Genomic DNA, 17,736 nt, shown 5'->3' with positions numbered 1-17,736 from the left:
GGCTCGCGCTGGTAACAGCGCGGCCAGCCCCGCCCCCCACGCATGCGCAAGTGACGGACGCTGCGGACAGGGCGAAATGGCGGTGTCAGCTGGCGCGGCGTCGCGGGGGTTAGCGAAATGGCTGTTCCGACCCCCGGCGGGAGCGGTGAGTGCGCCCCGCCTCGCGGGCAGCCAGCCCCTGCAGCAGAGTGGGGTCGGGATCGGCGTCTCCCGGGGCGGGAGCTGGTCAGCCCGCGGGGGGCCTCGCAGACGTGTCTAACCGGCTCGCCTAGCGCGCGCACGCGGCGGTGGGGGGAGCCACGCGCTGCCCCGCTCCCCCTGTTACCCCCTCTGCTCTGGGCAAGAGGCCGCCGGCTCGGCCCCTCCTCTGTCGTGGCTGCGCTGCTGGGGCGGGGGGCTGCCATGGGTGTCTCGTGCCTGAGCTCGCCGAGCCCGAAGATCAGACCTGGGATGTTAAAGCCCCGCCCCCCCCCGAGTGCCCTTGTAGCGAGAGGGGCCGGCCCTGCACTTTGCTGACACGAGCATTAGCTGCCACCTCTCCCTCCGATCGCCCCCAGTCTGAACAGACACGAACAAGGTGGACAGAGTGGGAGAGAACAGCGAGGCGCTGCGGGGTAAAGTGACTTGCCCAAGGTCATCCAGCTGGTGGGAGGCAGAGCCAGGTATAGAACCCAGCCCGCACGGTGGTGTCCTGTCCAGTGGCCTTCTGCCTCCCCAGTACCCTCTTTGCCTTTGTTTGAGCAGGCTGACCATTGACACAAGGCCTGTGCGCCTGTACCCTCTGTTCCTGTGGTATCTTCTTGGGGTTTGACCTCAGGTACCAGGGATTCAGTGGCAGGAGTTTAGTTCTTGAGAAGCAGTCTTTCTTTCTTTTTTTTTTTTTTTAGCAGCCTGATTAAAAAAGTGGGCAGAAGAATACAGCAGTCATGTTGGTGTGTTAGTAGAAAGGCTTTCAAAGAACCTCCAGTATCCTCAAGTAGACCAACATGGCTTGGCTCTTTTGAATAGCCTGGTGTTTTATTAAACAAAAAGGCAACGTGTATGAGGTTTTATTGGAGTCTGGAGTATTTCATCAGTTGCTTTAAATGAATTAATAGTATTTTTCTATGAACAAATATTTGAAAGTTACATACATTTAAAGTGTTTGGAGTGGGTTGTTAATAAAGCGAGGAATTATATATGAAAACAGATAATATGCATCCCAGCTCCCCTGAAACGACACTTCATGCTTCTCATTCCCCCCTCACTTTCTTTCCTCTACCTGCGGTGAGTTAGTTCTTGTCTTATTTTTACTCCATTGTCACAATGAAATTAACAAAGGCAGGATAACTAGCCCTTTCATTAGTAGAAATTTCTATGGTGAATGCTTCTCAGCTCTGAGCTAAGATCAAGTAGTACCTAGAGGCTTTAAGTAGGATTGGGACCCCTTTATGTGCTAAGAACAGTAACTAACAAAACGAGATACAGTCCCTGCCAAGATAGATTAACCAGCTAAATAAATAGGGCGGTGAGGATATTGAGGCACAGAGAAAAGTGACTTGTGTAAGGTCTCCTAGCTTCCAGGCCTGTGCCAGGATGTCTCCACTAGCCAGATTAGGAGAGGGGGTTGGTAGGAAAGGCTGTTGAGTGACAAATAGCTTCATCTAACCTTTCTTAAATTGTTTTCTGCTCCAAGAGTTTCCAGATACTCTGGTTAACTGAAGATGTTTCAAAACATGTCATTCTGTGGTGGTATAAATAATATTTTTCAGTGACAGTTGTGGTTCTTGGAATTTTGCATTCTGAACAAGAACAACAAAGTTGTACAGAGATGATTCCCAGAGGGGGAAAACTGATTTTAAAAAGACTAAAACTTATTTCTGGATTTAGGTTCTGCCACAGCCTAAATAGTGGAGCCATTTTGCATAGGGATATATGCTTAATTACAGTTTCAGTTTTGCCTTGCAGTTTCCCTATTGCAGCCAAAACTTTTTTATACTCACTCAAAACTAATATTGAAAAGAAGTGATGGACATAAGTGAGAAATATTGGAAATGAGCCAGTGACTTGAATGCATTGATTTTTAAAGCTTTTATATGAAAGAATTAAATAAATAGGAAAGAAATGTGTATCTTAATGTAGTGGCCCATAACATTTTCCACTGAATTTTAGGGAACTCCAAAATGTTAACTTTAGAGATAGAATAAAGAGAAGCAGGCTGGCCTACAAGTCACTTCCCCTGCCTTTCTGCCTGGCTGCAGAGGAGCACAAAAGAAAAAAGGGGGGGCGGGGGGGAAGGCAAGGGCGTATGTTAGAACAGGACATACGTTTCCTGCCTGTTGCTGGAGGATGCTTTCCTAGTTATTGCTGAGGAGTTAGGCTGGTTAAGCAGAGTCCTTTCTCTCAGCTATATGGGGACATTCTACCTTTCAACTTGTCACCTTCCTCTGCTTGACGGCTGAGTTCAGAGTGCAAAGGACAACCTGGGAGGAGAAAGTCTCCTGTATAGGAGCAGAGGCAGCAACTTCCACCATTGCGTGGAACAGGCTGTGAGGAAGACTGTCCTCAGACCTATTAGAAGGAGGAGGGAAAGGAGCTTTCTAGAAGAGGGGGAAAGATTGAATTGTAGTGTTTAGGCAAACAGGAATAATAAAACATTTTGAAGCCTTGCCTACCTTTCTTTAGTTGTTGGAGCCCTGCTGTTTTGAATTTACATAATATCAAGGGAGCCAAAAATAATGAAGAATGGTAGTATGGTAAATTGGATGCTTAGTGTGTGTTGCATAATGTTCTGTTATATAAAAGGTTACAGTAACCTTTTATATAACAGAACATTATGCAACACACACTAAGCATCCAATTTACCATACTACTATTCTTAAAATCACGTCTTAAAATCACAATTGAGTAACTAAATGCTCTTGTTTTTACATATCTTTTTATTTTTTAAATTTATTTTGTTATAAAGGAAACTTTACATAGTTTAATTTTGAAAATGGCCAAAACAAAAAATTAGTGGGACATTGAAGTATTAGGTGTGGTGAAAATGCATACTGATAATACTTACCTACTTCAGAACTAGTATGCAAATGTAACTGATTATCACTTTTCCTGAGTATTCCCCAGATATGTCTACACAGCAACTAGACACCTGTGGCCAGCATGGGCCAGTTGCAGGTTTTTCTTTGCTGTATAGGCTTTACCCCCCCCCTCATTTCTAGTTGTATGTATAACACACAAAGGTTTCATAATTTGGACTGTCCACTAACTCAGGATTTGTGCAGCCAGTGAATATGCAGTAAGATGATTCTGATGAGATCTTTATCCTTGTTCTGTAGGCCTCTGTGCCGCATGTTTCTGATCAAAGACTCCAGAGTATATACTGCAGAAATGTTCATACATACCTTCTGCATCTTAAATAGGAACACCACCACAGCTATAATTTGTATTCAGAAATCTGAGCTTCAGCAGTTCTGATAAACAGGAAAACGTTGAAAACAAACCTGCTAAACAGTTCATTTTGTTATCCCATTTCTATAGCCTCCTAATTTAGTGGGAAATATTATGAATGTTTGCAAATTATACAGATGGAAGGTCCCCACAGTGGTTAGGATTGTATTGACTTGCAAATAGTTTGAAAATCTACCTACTTTTGGAAATTCAAACTAAATGTTCCAGATTCTACAGTGTGAGATAATTGGTGCATAATTGATTTAGAACCTAGGCCTGGTCTACACTACAGAGTTAGATAGATGTCAGGGCAGCTTACGTTGACCTATCTATGTAAGCATCTACTACACTACGCAGCTTTTAATGACATGGCTGTGCTACTGCCGCCAAGCTGTGCCACTAAAAAGCATGCACCATGTTGCTGTTTGTCAGCAGGAGAGCACTCCACCCGACAGAGTGCTGTTCACACTAGCGCTTTTTGTCGTTAAAACTTTTGTTCAGGGATGTGTGTGTGTGTGTGTGTGTCTTAACACCCTGAATGGTGAAAGATTTCCAACAAAGTTCCTATGTAAACAAAGCTTAAATTTTTGCTCCCACTGACAGAACTCACTCACTTCTCTGCCTTAATTCCACCTCCATGAGAGCCATAGAATTGATGTCAATGTAGTTAGGTTGACACAGTGTCAGTTTAGACACTGGGTTATTTGCATAGACTGTTTTGTTACTGGCTTTCAGAAGCCATCTCACGATGACAGTTAATTGGTGTAAGCGCTCTTGGTGAGCATGCACACCATTGGTATGAACAAAGTGTAGATAAGCGCAGGCAATGCAATTAGCATGATGGCTGTATGCTGACGGAAATTAGATTGGCTTAATTTTGTTCTGTAGAATGCAGTTAGTTACTATGTCACGTAGCAAAGTGTTTCTGTAAAATAAGGATATTAAATGTTACAAAACTAAACAGTATTGTGGGTTTTTCTTGAACATCAAGATTCAGACTGTTTCCTGCCTGCCCTAGACTTGCATGTTGGATATCAACGAAGACCCTGATTCTGAGGCAGAAGCTTGTGTTGGGATGTCATGTAGTTAACAGTTCATTGATTTGGGTGTTAAAACATTTTAAAAGAAGGAAAATAGGTCAGTTAACTTCTTCCTGTGTTTTAGGTTGTTAATACATTTTATAGTTGGTGGAGTCTTCAAAAGTATTTGCTTGTCACCTTTAGTAAAACAAAGCAAGAAATAAACTGCTTGGAATTGCTTGGCTGCCAGTTATGAGTTTTCTTTCTGCACAGTAAAGCTGTGCTATCAATCAGTCTGAGCAATAAACGAGGTAAAGTTATGTTATCTTTTATCTAAGCCAATAAAACGATACAGTAAAATATAGTGGAATACTGCAATATAACTATATATCTGAATCTATGTTTTGGAGCCAAGAAAACTTCTGTTCTGTGCATTTTACGCTATGAGAGAGAGAGATGGGTGAGGTAATACCTTTTATTGGACCAGCTTTGTCCTGTGACTGCAGAGGTGTTAACTGCCCACTTCATTTTGAATGGTTTCTTTCATCTGACGAAGTAGATATTCACCCAAAAAAGCTTATGCTCCAATACATCTGTTAGGGTCTGGCTACACTTGCAGCTGTACAGCGCTGGGAGTTAAACCTGTCTTCGTACAGCTGAGTAGGGAAAGCGCTGCAGTCTGACCACACTGACAGCTACAAGCACACTGTCGTGGCCACATTTGCAGCATCTGCAACGGCATTGGAAGCGGTGCATTATGGGCAGTTATCCCAGCATTCACGTGACTGCAACGTGCTTTTCAAAGGGGTGGGGTGGAGTGGAGTGTGACAGGGAGTGTGGTGAAGAGGGAGTGTGGATTTTTGGAGCCCACACTGTGTCAGCAGCTGCCTTGCAAGTTCCGACCCCTTCCCCCACGCCTCTCTCACTGAAAGCACACAGCAATTGTTTTTTCCCTTCACAGACCAGATAAGCAGCCCTGCCAAAACGCACCCCCCCCTTCCTGCCCGCTGCACTGCTTCTCTCCTCAAGCCCCCTCCCTCCCTCTCTTTTCAAGCAAACACAAGCTGTGGGCCTTCCAAAGGGAGCCCCCTGCCTGCCTCTGTCCATTCACAGCAAACACTAGCTGTGTTTGTTTTTTTGATAACCAGCTCTGGAGCCCAGAGTTCACAACAAAACAAAACAAAGAGTAATCTTCACTTAAAAGGATTATGGAAGCTTCTGCAGGTCAGTTGCAGAGTACTAAGATTATACCCTGTTTACACTGGCACCCCAGCGCTGCAGGAGCAGCACTATACTCTTTATTCCTCTCATGGAGGTGGAGTACAAGCAACGCCATAGCCATGGAGATACAGCACTGTATGTGCCTTGCCAGTGTGGACGGGGAGTGAGTTGCAGCGCTGTTGGTGGCTTTATAGCACTGTAACTCTCAAGTGTAGCCAAGGCCTCAGTCTTTAAGGTGCCACTGGACTCTTAGGCCATGGCTACACTAGAGAGTTGCAGCGCTGGTGAGGGGGTTACAGCGCTGCAACTTAGGATGTGGCCACACTTGCAAAGCATGGCCAGCGCTGCAACTCCCTGGTTGCAGCGCTGGCTGTACACCCGGTCGAGCCTCGGGTGTAGCGATTCCAGCGCTGGTGATCCAGCGCTGGTCAGCAAGTGTGGACCCCACCAGCACTTTTATTGACCTCCGAGGTATAAGGAGGTATCCCAGAAATCCTGTCCACAACAAACCAGAAGAAAGGGAGAGCTCGGAGTTCAGCCAAACTGCTTATTTAAAAAACAAACACAGCTCCTGTTTGCTGAGCCAGTGGAGGCAAGCAGGGGAATTACTTTGGAATGTTCACAGCTGTTTGCTTGAAGAGAGAAACATCAAGCTCACATGGCAGAGGGGGAGGGGGATGTCCGTGTTGACCAGATGCTTATCTGGTGGCTATTTAGGAGTGCATAATTTGCATTTAGTGAATGAGAGAGGGGTGGGGGAAGGGGGTCAGAACTTTTAAAATGATTGAAGGTAGGCACTATGTGTCTTCCAGTCCTTAGAACTTGCAAGGCAGGGAGCTGAGAACAGTGTCAACTCCAAAAATCCATTCTCTCTGTCTCCTCCACGCTCCCTGTCACATTCCACCCCACCCCCCTCTTTTGAAAAGCACGTTGCAGCCACTTGAATGCTGGGATAGCTGCCCACAATGCACCACTCCCAACAGCGCTGCAAATGTAGCCACACTGCAGCGCTGGCCCTACACAGCTGTACGAACACAGCTGTAACTACCAGCGCTGCAGAACTGTGAGGGTATGGCTACATTTGGAATTTCAAAGCGCTGCCCCGGCAGCGCTGCGGGAGCGCTGCCGTGGCAGCGCTTTGAAGTGTGAGTGTAGTCAGAGTGGCAGCGCTGGGAGAGAGCTCTCCCAGCGCTGCATGTAAACCACATCCCTTACGGGTGTAGCGTGCAGCGCTGGGAGCCGCGCTCCCAGCGCTGCTGCCCTGATTACACTGACGCTTTACAGCGCTGTGTCTTGCAGCGCTCAAGGGGGTGTTTTTTCACACCCGAGTTGCAGCGCTGTAAAGTGTGAGTGTAGCCAAGGCCTGAGTGTAGCCATGGCCTTAGTTGCTTTTTACAGATCCAGACTAACAGGGCTATCCCTCTGATACTTAGAACATGTGTTAACTCTTTAAGCTTAACAATCCCTGCCACTTTGTATTCAGCTGTGACAATCTGAAGTCTTGTCTTTAGTACACACCTATATACCTGTAACTATGTTGCTCAGGGGTGTGAACAATTTACACCCCTCACTACATAGTTATATCGAGCTATCCTCTTTGTAGACAGCACTACAGCGCTAGAGAGCTTCTCCCACTGACATAGCTACCACCTCTTGGCTTGACGTAGAACATCTTCATTAAAGTGCTACCGTGGCTATGTTGCTGTGCCAATGCAGCGTTTTTACTGTAGATTTACTCTGAGTACCTTTCCCAGATATAGGACATGCCTTCACATACAGTGGCGCAACTGTGCCGTTGTAGCACTTTAGTGAAGATGCTACTATGCCAGTGTGAGAGCTTCTTTCAGTGGTGTAGTAATCTACATCCCTGAGAGCTAGTATCTGCGTCGACGGGAGAAGCCCTCCCACTGATGTAGCGCTATCTACACAGGTTTGTGTTTTTTCACACCCCTGTCCAATGTATTTATACCAACATAGGTCTGTAGTGCAGATCTGGCCCTGAAGAAGAACTCGGTGTAGCTCAAAGGCTTCTCTCTTTCACCAACAGAAGTGGGTCCAATAAAAGATATTTTGTCACCCACCAGGTTTTTCTCATATCCTGGGACCAACACAGCCACCATAATACTGGAAACATTTTACATTGTGTCCTGTTTTTGGTGTATCCTAGTACATTTTGTAAATGAAATATTCCTTTGCTATTCTTTTAAAAAAAAATCATTCTAAAAGACAGTGATTAAGAGGCTAATTGTATAGTGACTAATGGAGTAGCTCTCTTTCGTCGGCGACCAGGATGCAAATTCCTTTATAGGCTTCCAGTGGAAATGAGTTTAATCTCACTCTGTTTTGCAGTGGAAACTAGTCCACATTATAAAACATCTCCATCGTTACTGACTTGCTTTCACTTCTAGTTGGTTCCAGTCTTTGTTCAAGATACTTGGTATTTGTGGTGTTCTTTTTCTTTGGTTTGGTAAAGCTCAGTTTAGTTGCTTCACTCTTCCAAACCTAAATGACCATCTTATAGCCAAGGAACTAGAAATGTTTCATCTAGTTCATTAACATACATCTAGTTAATGATAGAAAAAAAGTGCAGTGACTAATGGGAGAGTTCCAAAGTTCATCCCCATAAAAATCTTTTTCTGAATGCATTTTGATGACCTTGAATCTTTAAAAATATTTTTTACAATTCTTACCTCTGGTATCAGTACCTGTTACCTTTCTTGTATAGGGTGCATGTTATAGTGGCACTGGAACACTCCTATCGTTAAGGTTGTGTCATGACATCTGTTTAAAGGTCAACCTTTAAGTCATTTAAATGATTTTACAATATCAATCCAAATCTTTGTGGTATTGTAGTTCCTGCTACTCTAACCTCTCCAGTTCACATTGTAGATTGGTTCTGTCTTCCTTTGTGTGTATATCTTCTCAAGTTTGTATCATTTGCAAATTTGAGAAGTGTAGAATTTCCACCAAGGAAACACCTGACACATGTGGAAACTGTATAAGATGTAGAGGTGCTTTGGTTAATCAAAAATACTATTTCTAGAAGGTGGAAGACATAGGAATCTGAGCAGAGCTATAGAGCATTACTGCTTGAAATCTGAAATGCTTCACCTTTGTAGCAAAAGGAGATTCGTGATTATTGATGTTGGCATGTCTTACACTTGCCGTTCCCTGCACCTCAAGTCTCTCTCTAGTAGTTAGACCTCCACTTACACCTGAACTTGGGCACCCTTTCTTGGGACAGACCTCATGTATGTTACAATATGTGCATATACCTCAAGAGTTCAGGTTCCTTGGGGCGGGGGGGGGAACCAAAACACATTATTGAATAATTTAAAAAATAACCATCCACCCTCTCAAAGGTCTCACACCTTGCTGTGGCCAACAAAATAAACCACATTTTGGTGACTCTAGACAAAACAGTTTGAACTATTTTGTAATGTCATCTCAAACTACTTTACAAAAGTGAAATAGTTGTGATTTTTTTTTTCCATACTGTTCATTCTCAAAAACCTTCTCATATTACCCTAGGCTTAAAAACAGTTGGCTGTCAGAGTATATGCAGATTGGTCTTGTTTTAGCTGGTTAGTATGTGTTGGTAGAGAAGTAGGGGGTCAACACAGGAATTATAATAGTGTGTGTGTTGTGGGCTGTGCTGTGCAGAAATTACTTTTTTTTTTTAAATCTTGGGTGGAGTTCGTCTCTGTCACATCTTGTATTTAGGATTAAGCAGGACTTTTCCCCTACAAATTACCCTAAAACTATATGAATCCAATATTCTTTAGCAATATGTATAACATTATATTCAGAAGTAAAGCCTATTTGTTTTAGATATTGTATAACTGGAAATTTTGGGAATCTGGCTCATAAAACATTTGTAAACTCGAACATTTTACGTAATTTTGAACATGTTTCAACAGTGGCCAGCAGCTTGCCAGGCTCTTGCACGTAACTTTCACTTTACTGTCTATGGAAAGAAGAATGCATCTGCTAAAGTTTCTGATTCGGTAAGTTCATATTTATCAGTGAAATAGCCTTCCTTTCTGGTGGTTCAGTGTATATTCTTGATGTTTCTGGAATCTGGAAGAGACTAGAAATGGATTATCAGAGTTCTGGTTTCATGTATACCTTTTTTTTGTTGTTGAAGAAAATTTCAGTAGGGGCAATGAATTGTTAAAATGGATCATGTGTTGATTTTAGTAATACATACTGCATTGACTAGAACCTACTTAAATGATTCATTTACACTATGCTAAGCTTGTGATACAGGTAAAATCAATTATATGTACAGTTTGAGAATTGCTATATATCTTCCAGTAGCTTGAGCTGTAATCATATGACTTATGATCTTAATGCAGTAATCTTTCTCCTCAGATTTCTACACAATATCCCGTAGTGGACCATGAATTTGATGCTGTCGTTGTGGGTGCTGGTGGGGCAGGTTTGCGGGCTGCGTTTGGTTTGTCGGAGGCTGGATTTAATACAGCATGTGTTACAAAGCTGTTCCCTACCAGATCCCATACTGTTGCTGCACAGGTAAGAATTTAAATGTAGTTATTTTGACATTAAAAATATTGATATTTTTGTAACACAGATTTTATGTATAGAGTATTATGATTCATAAGTTGACTGAATTTCAGTCCCACGTTATGATTAGGAAAAATGAAGGTTAGGATCTAAGTAAAACAATTTAGGAAAATTTTATGTTTGACTTTTATTCTGTAGCTTTATTATTTTTTGCTTTATTAACATACCACTCCATTTTATGATTTCAGTTGTTTAAGTGTGTAGAGTGTTGTAATTTATTCTGCTGTATAAAATGTTTTACCCTTAAAGGAATTAGATGTTAACCATTGTGAAGTTGGTAAAGACTCAATTTCTACTGTATAAATGAGAGAGACAAGGTGGGTTGGTTTAATAAGAGCTATTACTTAACTTCTTTTGGTGAAAGAGACATGCATTTGAAGTTACACAGTTTCTTCAGGTTTGTATGCTGTATGAATGGCACAGCACATAAATTTGATTTTAACGTAATTTGTCCATTATCTTGCATATTATTTAATATTGTGTGTTTTAATGAGATTGAGAAATGAACTGGCTTTTGAAATTATGCATTTTAAATGTGACTTTGGGGAAATATATTTTTTATTTTCAGGGAGGGATCAATGCTGCTTTGGGAAACATGGAGGAAGATAACTGGAGATGGCACTTTTATGACACTGTGAAAGGATCTGATTGGCTGGGAGACCAGGATGCCATTCATTACATGACTGAGGAGGCACCTGCTGCAGTTGTAGAGGTGAAATTATTCATATTGAAGTTTATTTGAATTAGAATTATCAGCAACACAAATCAGTATCCATAGTGACATTTTAATAATACAGATATTAGACTGGAATAGTAAACTTTGTATAAAGAGAAACTCCTTTCTTTCTTGCCTTCTTGAGGGTGGGTGATAGGTTTATTACTGTAACAAAGCAACCATAACAGTAACTAGGGATGTAAATATTATTTAAAAAGTTTAAACAACCGTTCAAATGATTAAAAAAAAAATTCATTAAAACAGTTAACTGATTGATTAAAGGGCTGGCGTGGCTGGGGCTGCTTCTGCTGGCCAATTGACCGGCCCTCAGGTTAACAGTTAAGGCAGGTTAACTGGTAAGACTAATGCTTATCAGGTAACATTTTACATCCCTAACAGTAACTTGCCTGTTGTTGAAGTCCACAGCTATATCTCTAATACTTTGTTTGGGCTCAACAGCTAGAAAATTATGGAATGCCATTTAGCAGAACAGAAGAAGGGAAGATCTATCAGCGTGCCTTTGGTGGACAGAGCCTTCAGTTTGGGAAAGGGGGACAGGCTCATCGATGCTGTTGTGTCGCGGACAGGACAGGACACTCACTGTTGCATACCCTGTATGGCAGGGTAAGAGACTGGGAAACAGAACTTGACTTTTGTTTTTGACTAATGGCTACTATAGGCCTTTAAAAAACTTGTTAAAAATAATAGTGCTATTAACTTGTGGGCTCTGCTGTATGAGAGTTTAGAGTCAGCAAGGAATCCAGGAGAATTCCTAATCTTGATCCCAGGCCTCCTTTTTTCCCATGGCATGCTTCTGCTTGATATCAGCGTGACAGAAACAGAAGGCGGCTGAAAAAAGAATCTGCTTTTCCTGCACTTCTTCCTGGAGAGAATGCATAGATAGTAAGCTCTGCTAATTTTGTGGCCAGAGGAAGCAGTCTCTTCCTTTTGCTGCTGTACCATGACACACTCACCTATTGTCCCTCCTCCGACAACCACTCACCCTTGGCCAGTCCCAGGAAGAGTTCATCTAGACCTTCTCATGGGCCAAGAAAAAACTGGACCAGAGTTACAGAGCACCCCAACAGGAAGGTAGCAAGTAAGATCAGCCTCCATCCACCCTCAGAGCAGATATAGGAAACTAGGAGGGTAAGCGTGGTTTTGGCAATGCAAAAATGTGACCACCAGACTGCCTGAGCTTGTCTCATCAGCCTTTGCTGGTGACCACAGCTCTAGTTAGTAGGTCCTGTCCATCTCCTAGTGCAAGGCCATAAAAGATGAACAAATGCCGAGAGTATTATTAAGAACTAGTTAGTGGCCCTTAAACCTAATCAGTGAGGATTTAACAACCCATGTACTTTATGCACTCTTTACAGATGCTTAGCTAATTGTTCCTCTCTATCTGAATGAGGCCTGTATGTGGAACCATAATATAGATAAATAATATGGGGGCTGAAGAGAAATGAGGCACCTGCTTCTAGGTGCTATGTGCTTCTTCCAAGATGAAGGAAACTCCCCTGGTCCACTTGCCCAGCTGCTGGTACTCTTTGGCCCTGTTAACACCCAATTATAGCGCTTGAAGAAATGTGAAGTGAGCTTTCCCTAGGGTAATTTGAGGGGTAATATGCTAGTGCATGGGACGGGACCTGAAAGAGATCAGGAAGTGAGACTCACCATATACCAGGTATTGTCAACTACACAAAGTAAACTGAAACATAGAACTTTTCCTCATCTGCCTTCATTGTTACTGTTAGGCCTAAATAAAGATATTGCAGACAAAACCAGGTATGCCAACCTGACCAAAGTCAGGCTAACAGAGGTTTTTGGGTAATTCCTGAGTGGGAAAACACTGAAAAGCAGCAGCATGTCTCACAAGCGCTGGGAAAAACTGAGATAAGAGAGAAGCTGCATTCCTGGCATAGTACCAGATGTGCTGTGTTAGGGCAGCTCCTTCGAAGAACTGATAAGAGCCCTAGTTTCCCAGCCTCCTTGTTTTCACTCCCTGGTTTTGTTCTTTGTTTGTTTTTAACTCCCCTACATTTCTAACTTTAGGCATGCATGTATACTAAAGGTGTCTAGTTTCTAGTTGTTAAAAGAAGGGGGTGGGTTGCTCCAGTGAATAATTTATGACGCGACGGAACTGTCTATATAGGCTTATGCTAAGATGTAAAGAGCAGGCTGGTTCTCTCTGGAGATGAGCTGCTCTCTATTGATGCGTGCACTTGTCAATAAAGAGCTTTTGATCGGACCTTGCTGGTGTTGCCTGTCTTTCTCGCGGTCAGACAACGAACTTTGCCGTCTGGGTTAGAGTCCCTGACATTACTTATACCAAAGATAAGTACAACATTTTCAGACAAATTGATGAGGGACTGTTCGTTTAAATGGTTTGGTAATTAAACGTGGCCTGTCCATCTAAACATTCTGTATTTTCTAGAACACCATTATCCTAAAAGAGGTGCAAACTTTCTGTATACAGGCTTTGGATAATAGTTTCCATGAGAACTGAGTCTGATTTTATTCTTATGTAACTAAGCACTTTTTAATGAGGCTGTGGGGAGGGGAAATTGTTTAGCTTTTGCATGTTCCTTAACTATTGAAAATGTTTTCTTTTCTAGTCCCTAAGATATGATACCAGCTATTTTGTTGAATATTTTGCCTTGGACCTCCTGATGGAAAATGGAGAATGTCGTGGAGTTATTGCATTTTGCATAGAAGATGGCTCAATACATCGTTTAAGAGCAAAGAACACTGTTATTGCCACTGGGTAATGTGATATAAAGTTTATACTGAAGTAAAAAAAAAAACTTGGTAATGTGAGCTAGCGTAATCTAGAACCTAAAGGAGAGGATATGGGTATCTGGAAACAAGGGTTTGAGTCCAAATTATGGTGCTGGCACACTGTGACTTTGCACAAGACATTTCATGTGTCTCCAATTCCCCTTTTATAGATGGGGAATAATAATCCTTCTACTTAAATCACATTTTATCTTTTGGGTGAAAACAGTATAAGTAAAATTTAATTACTGCATTTAGTTTTTGTTCCATGCTTTAATATATTGTATTTACTTAACCTTAAAATTAATACTTTCATAATGTAAATTCAATACCCTGAGTTTAGCTTTAAGTTCCAGAGCAATACTATAAAGCTAAATCTAGGGGCAGTTAGTGTGGGCTGGGAAGTAAAGGATAATCTTTAAAATATTTTGAAGTTGCATTATACTTTCCGCTTTTACTTAAAATATTAGATGTACATTGGCAGTGACAAGACAGTGCATCTATAGGGCCTACTGAGTAGTTGTCCTTCAGGAGATTTTTGTGTGAGGTACAGTGTAGCTGCTCCCAGTGTGTCAAAATATATTCAGAAAATACAAACAGAAATGGATTTACTGCAGGGTAACCTAGTGGATCACTAAAAGATGAATTGTTGTTACCCATGTAACTTTGGTGCAAAAATATGTGATCCTAATTTTGGGTAAACTGATCATCTCTGTCCTCTCCTCTTTTGTCAGTCCTGCACTCTTCTGGTTTTGTGTTAGTCTTTTATCTCCTTGTTAGGTTTAGATCAGCAACTCTAGCATAAATGGAATAATACCTAGTTTGTGTACAGAAGCACACTTCATGTTTGGTGGCTGCGTAATGTGGGTGCCTTAAATTAGCTAAATAAGTTAACTGATTTTTTTCAGATATATTTAGCAATCACAGTCCTGTTAGTAGGAGGTTTGTATGCTCAGAACCTCTGGAAAAATCAAGACACTTTTTTTTTCTTTTTTTCAATGAATTTAGTTGCCAGAATTTATGCAATTGAATTTGGAGATTTTGTCTAAACTTTATTTCAAGTTGTGGAAATTGCACCTTAGATGTACAATCCTGGTTTTACATTATTTTCATCTCCCTTGGGCATTGTAGTATGCTATTCCTGCCAGAAGTTGCTAACAGCACTAGTCTCATTAAACTGGTGTACTTGAGGTAGTGTCATGGAAATAAGAATCAGAGGAGAAAGAACTTATCTTCCTGAAAGAACTCTGCATGAAGAAAGACACCATTTTCAGAAAAAACTACAGTTCTGGTATTTAATTGAGGAGAGCCAAATCACTGCCCCAAAGTAAAACAATGTGTGTATGAGAGGAAAATGGCACATGATTCCTCTCTCTCTCAAAAACTTGACCCCATTAGTAGGACATAATTCCACTGACAACTTCTGAATGGAACCCTGGTTAGCAATTCTAGAGGAAGTGTGGTGCAATTCCTCTTTCAACTACTAGCTTCAAGTTATTTTTCAGATATTAGTTGAGCTAGATGATCCTCCACTTGGTCAAGTTGCACAGCAGACAACCTATCAATTTTGTTCACATTAGGTTAAATTAGTGAGAAGCTTAATATGTGTGATAAATGAGTACAGTGGCTGACTGAATGCTATGCAGAAAGTCCTCTGCTTTAGTTGAATTGTAAATCTGCTGTTGCACAAAGTGCAGAGAATAAGCTAAACATCCTAATGAAATCTTACTACTTCTCTACTGATTTCGTAAGGAAAATATTGCAGACAAATTTTAATTTTTGAAATGTTTTCTCTAGTGGGTATGGCCGCACCTACTTCAGTTGCACATCTGCTCATACCAGCACAGGTGATGGCACAGCTATGGTCACACGAGCTGGCCTTCCTTGCCAGGACTTAGAGTTTGTACAGTTCCACCCTACAGGTACAGTATAAGACTAGAAAGGCACTCTTTGCTTTCTAGGAATTTGAAGTATTCAAAAAATAACATCTCTGCAATATTAAGCCTCCCAGTGTTACAGTATTTAAGAGGTGTAGTGTCTTAAGCAGGTTAAAAGCTTTTCAGCTCACCCTTAACATCTAGTTTCAAGTTGCAGGTTCCTCTGCAACATTTAATATTGCAAGCAAGGAATTGACATTCATTAAACTTATTTAGATGTTTTTGATGTCTGCAACTGTTGTAGATAAAAATACAGAATCCTGAGTTCAGGAGTCTTATGGAGAAAGTGGGAGATACTTTAGCTATTGTATAAAAAGTACTTAAGTTATACATTTTGGTATAAACTTAACGTGCAATTAATTTTGGGCTTTAAACACTGTACCAAATATAATTATTTCATAAAATTTAGGTTCACGTTTCAAAATTGTAATCTAATGCCTCCACTTGTCTCTAGCTTTAACATAACAAAAATGAATTATTCCTTTAATTTTTTAAATCTTAGGTTGTACACTGCATTTGTTTCTTAATCCTGGGAAGCATTTGTATCAAGAAATCCAGTTGATAATTCCTAAAGAAATAAGATTAAAGTTCAAAAATACAGTTTTGATTAAAGACATTCTAATAACTGAAATCAAGATCTTCATAGTTAAGGATCTGCACATAAGTTTGCTTTTGATGTAGTGTCCATGCTCCTCATGATGCTGTGACAGACCCAGGCCAGTGGGCTACAGGAGTCTGGTAGAGGGCAAATATACTGGTCACTGGGTGAGTAGTTTTCTGTTCCCTGAGTGACAAAGCAGGGGCTGCACTAGAGTAAATAGGAACCTGCTAGAACCAATTCAGGCAGACAAGCTGATTAGAACACCTGCAGCCAATCAAGGCAGGCTAATCAGGGCACCTGGGTTAAAAAGGAGCTCACTCCAGTCAGGGAGGAAGGAGCCAGAGGAGAGGAAGTGCATGTGAGGAGCTGAGAGCAAGAAGCACAAGGAGCTGAGAGTGAGAGGGTGTGCTGCTGGAGGACTAAGGAGTACAAGCGTTATCAGACACCAGGAGGAAGGTCTTGTGGTGAGGATAAAGAAGGTGTTTGGAGGAGGCCATGGGGAAGTAGCCCAGGGAGTTGTAGCTGTCATGCAGTTGTTGCAAGAGGCACTATAGACAGCTGCAATCCACAGGGCCCTGGGCTGGAACCTGGAGTAGAGGGCGGGCCCGGGTTCCCCCCAAACCTCCCAATTCCTGATCAAACACAGGAGAAGTTGATCCAGACTGTGGGGAATATCACTGAGGTGAGCAAATCCGCCAGTAAGCGCAGGACCCACCAAGGTAGAGGAGGAACTTTGTCACAATGCTTGACCAGTGCATTGAATGTATATAAGCAGACTTGGCAGAATTTGATTTTTATGGTTTTGAAGTTTTGACTATTAGTATCAATTTTTATTAAACAATTTTCATTTTCCCAGTTGTGGGAAATTAAGGAGAGCCTTAAGGCAGGGCTGCAGGGGGCTCTCTGTGTGGCCAAGAGGTCAGAGAGACCCAGGTAGAAGGTGTAGGGGAGTCCGCGGTCTTGGCCCAAGGAGCAGAGATTCTTGTCCAGGGATGTAGGGAGGAGGATGAGCCCACTGCTGCTGAAGGGCTCTTGCTGGGGAGAGCCCTGTTGCTTGCCAGTGAGTGAGTTAGCTGGGCTATGACAACAGAGCTGCAGAGGGCTACCCGTGAAGCCAGTGACACTGGATCTGTGCAGTCGAGTGGTGCAGAGAAATCTGTGATCCTGGTAGGGAGAGCAGAGGTTGCTGGCTAGAGCCATGATGACTAGCTCCCAGCTGCTGAGCGGTTCCTGCCTGGGAACAGCTTCTATACTCCTAGGTGAGGGGGTGTGGGGCCATAACAGCAGGACTGCAGAAAGCTGTCTGTGTGATTGCCCATGACATGAATCCCTGTAGGTCCTAGGTGAGAGAGAGGCTGTTTGCGCCAGCTGTTACCTATGTGTATATTTTTCATTGATTTCTGTGTGTCAGGTGAAATAAACGTTTACTGACAACTAACAATTTAAATTGAA

At 42.2% G+C, this 17,736-nt stretch overlaps 1 protein-coding gene across 1 annotated transcript in view; it reads left to right on the top strand.

The window, feature by feature from the left end:
• The first annotated feature begins 37 nt into the window (after nucleotides 1-37).
• Nucleotides 38-17,736, top strand: part of SDHA (succinate dehydrogenase complex flavoprotein subunit A) — a 33,833-nt gene continuing 16,134 nt past the window's right edge. The window contains exons 1-7 of the mRNA XM_030551528.1: nucleotides 38-145; nucleotides 9,590-9,676; nucleotides 10,044-10,205; nucleotides 10,825-10,968; nucleotides 11,431-11,595; nucleotides 13,587-13,735; nucleotides 15,544-15,668. Coding sequence (XP_030407388.1) covers nucleotides 77-145; nucleotides 9,590-9,676; nucleotides 10,044-10,205; nucleotides 10,825-10,968; nucleotides 11,431-11,595; nucleotides 13,587-13,735; nucleotides 15,544-15,668 — 901 coding nt within the window. The 5' untranslated portion in view covers nucleotides 38-76. The remainder of the gene's footprint in view (nucleotides 146-9,589; nucleotides 9,677-10,043; nucleotides 10,206-10,824; nucleotides 10,969-11,430; nucleotides 11,596-13,586; nucleotides 13,736-15,543; nucleotides 15,669-17,736) is intronic.

The sequence above is a fragment of the Gopherus evgoodei genome, chromosome 2 (assembly GCF_007399415.2).
Source record: "Gopherus evgoodei ecotype Sinaloan lineage chromosome 2, rGopEvg1_v1.p, whole genome shotgun sequence".
Classification (NCBI taxonomy): domain Eukaryota; kingdom Metazoa; phylum Chordata; order Testudines; family Testudinidae; genus Gopherus; species Gopherus evgoodei.
The sequence above is the reverse complement of the archived record's forward strand: the minus strand, read 5'-3'. Positions and strand labels throughout refer to the sequence as shown.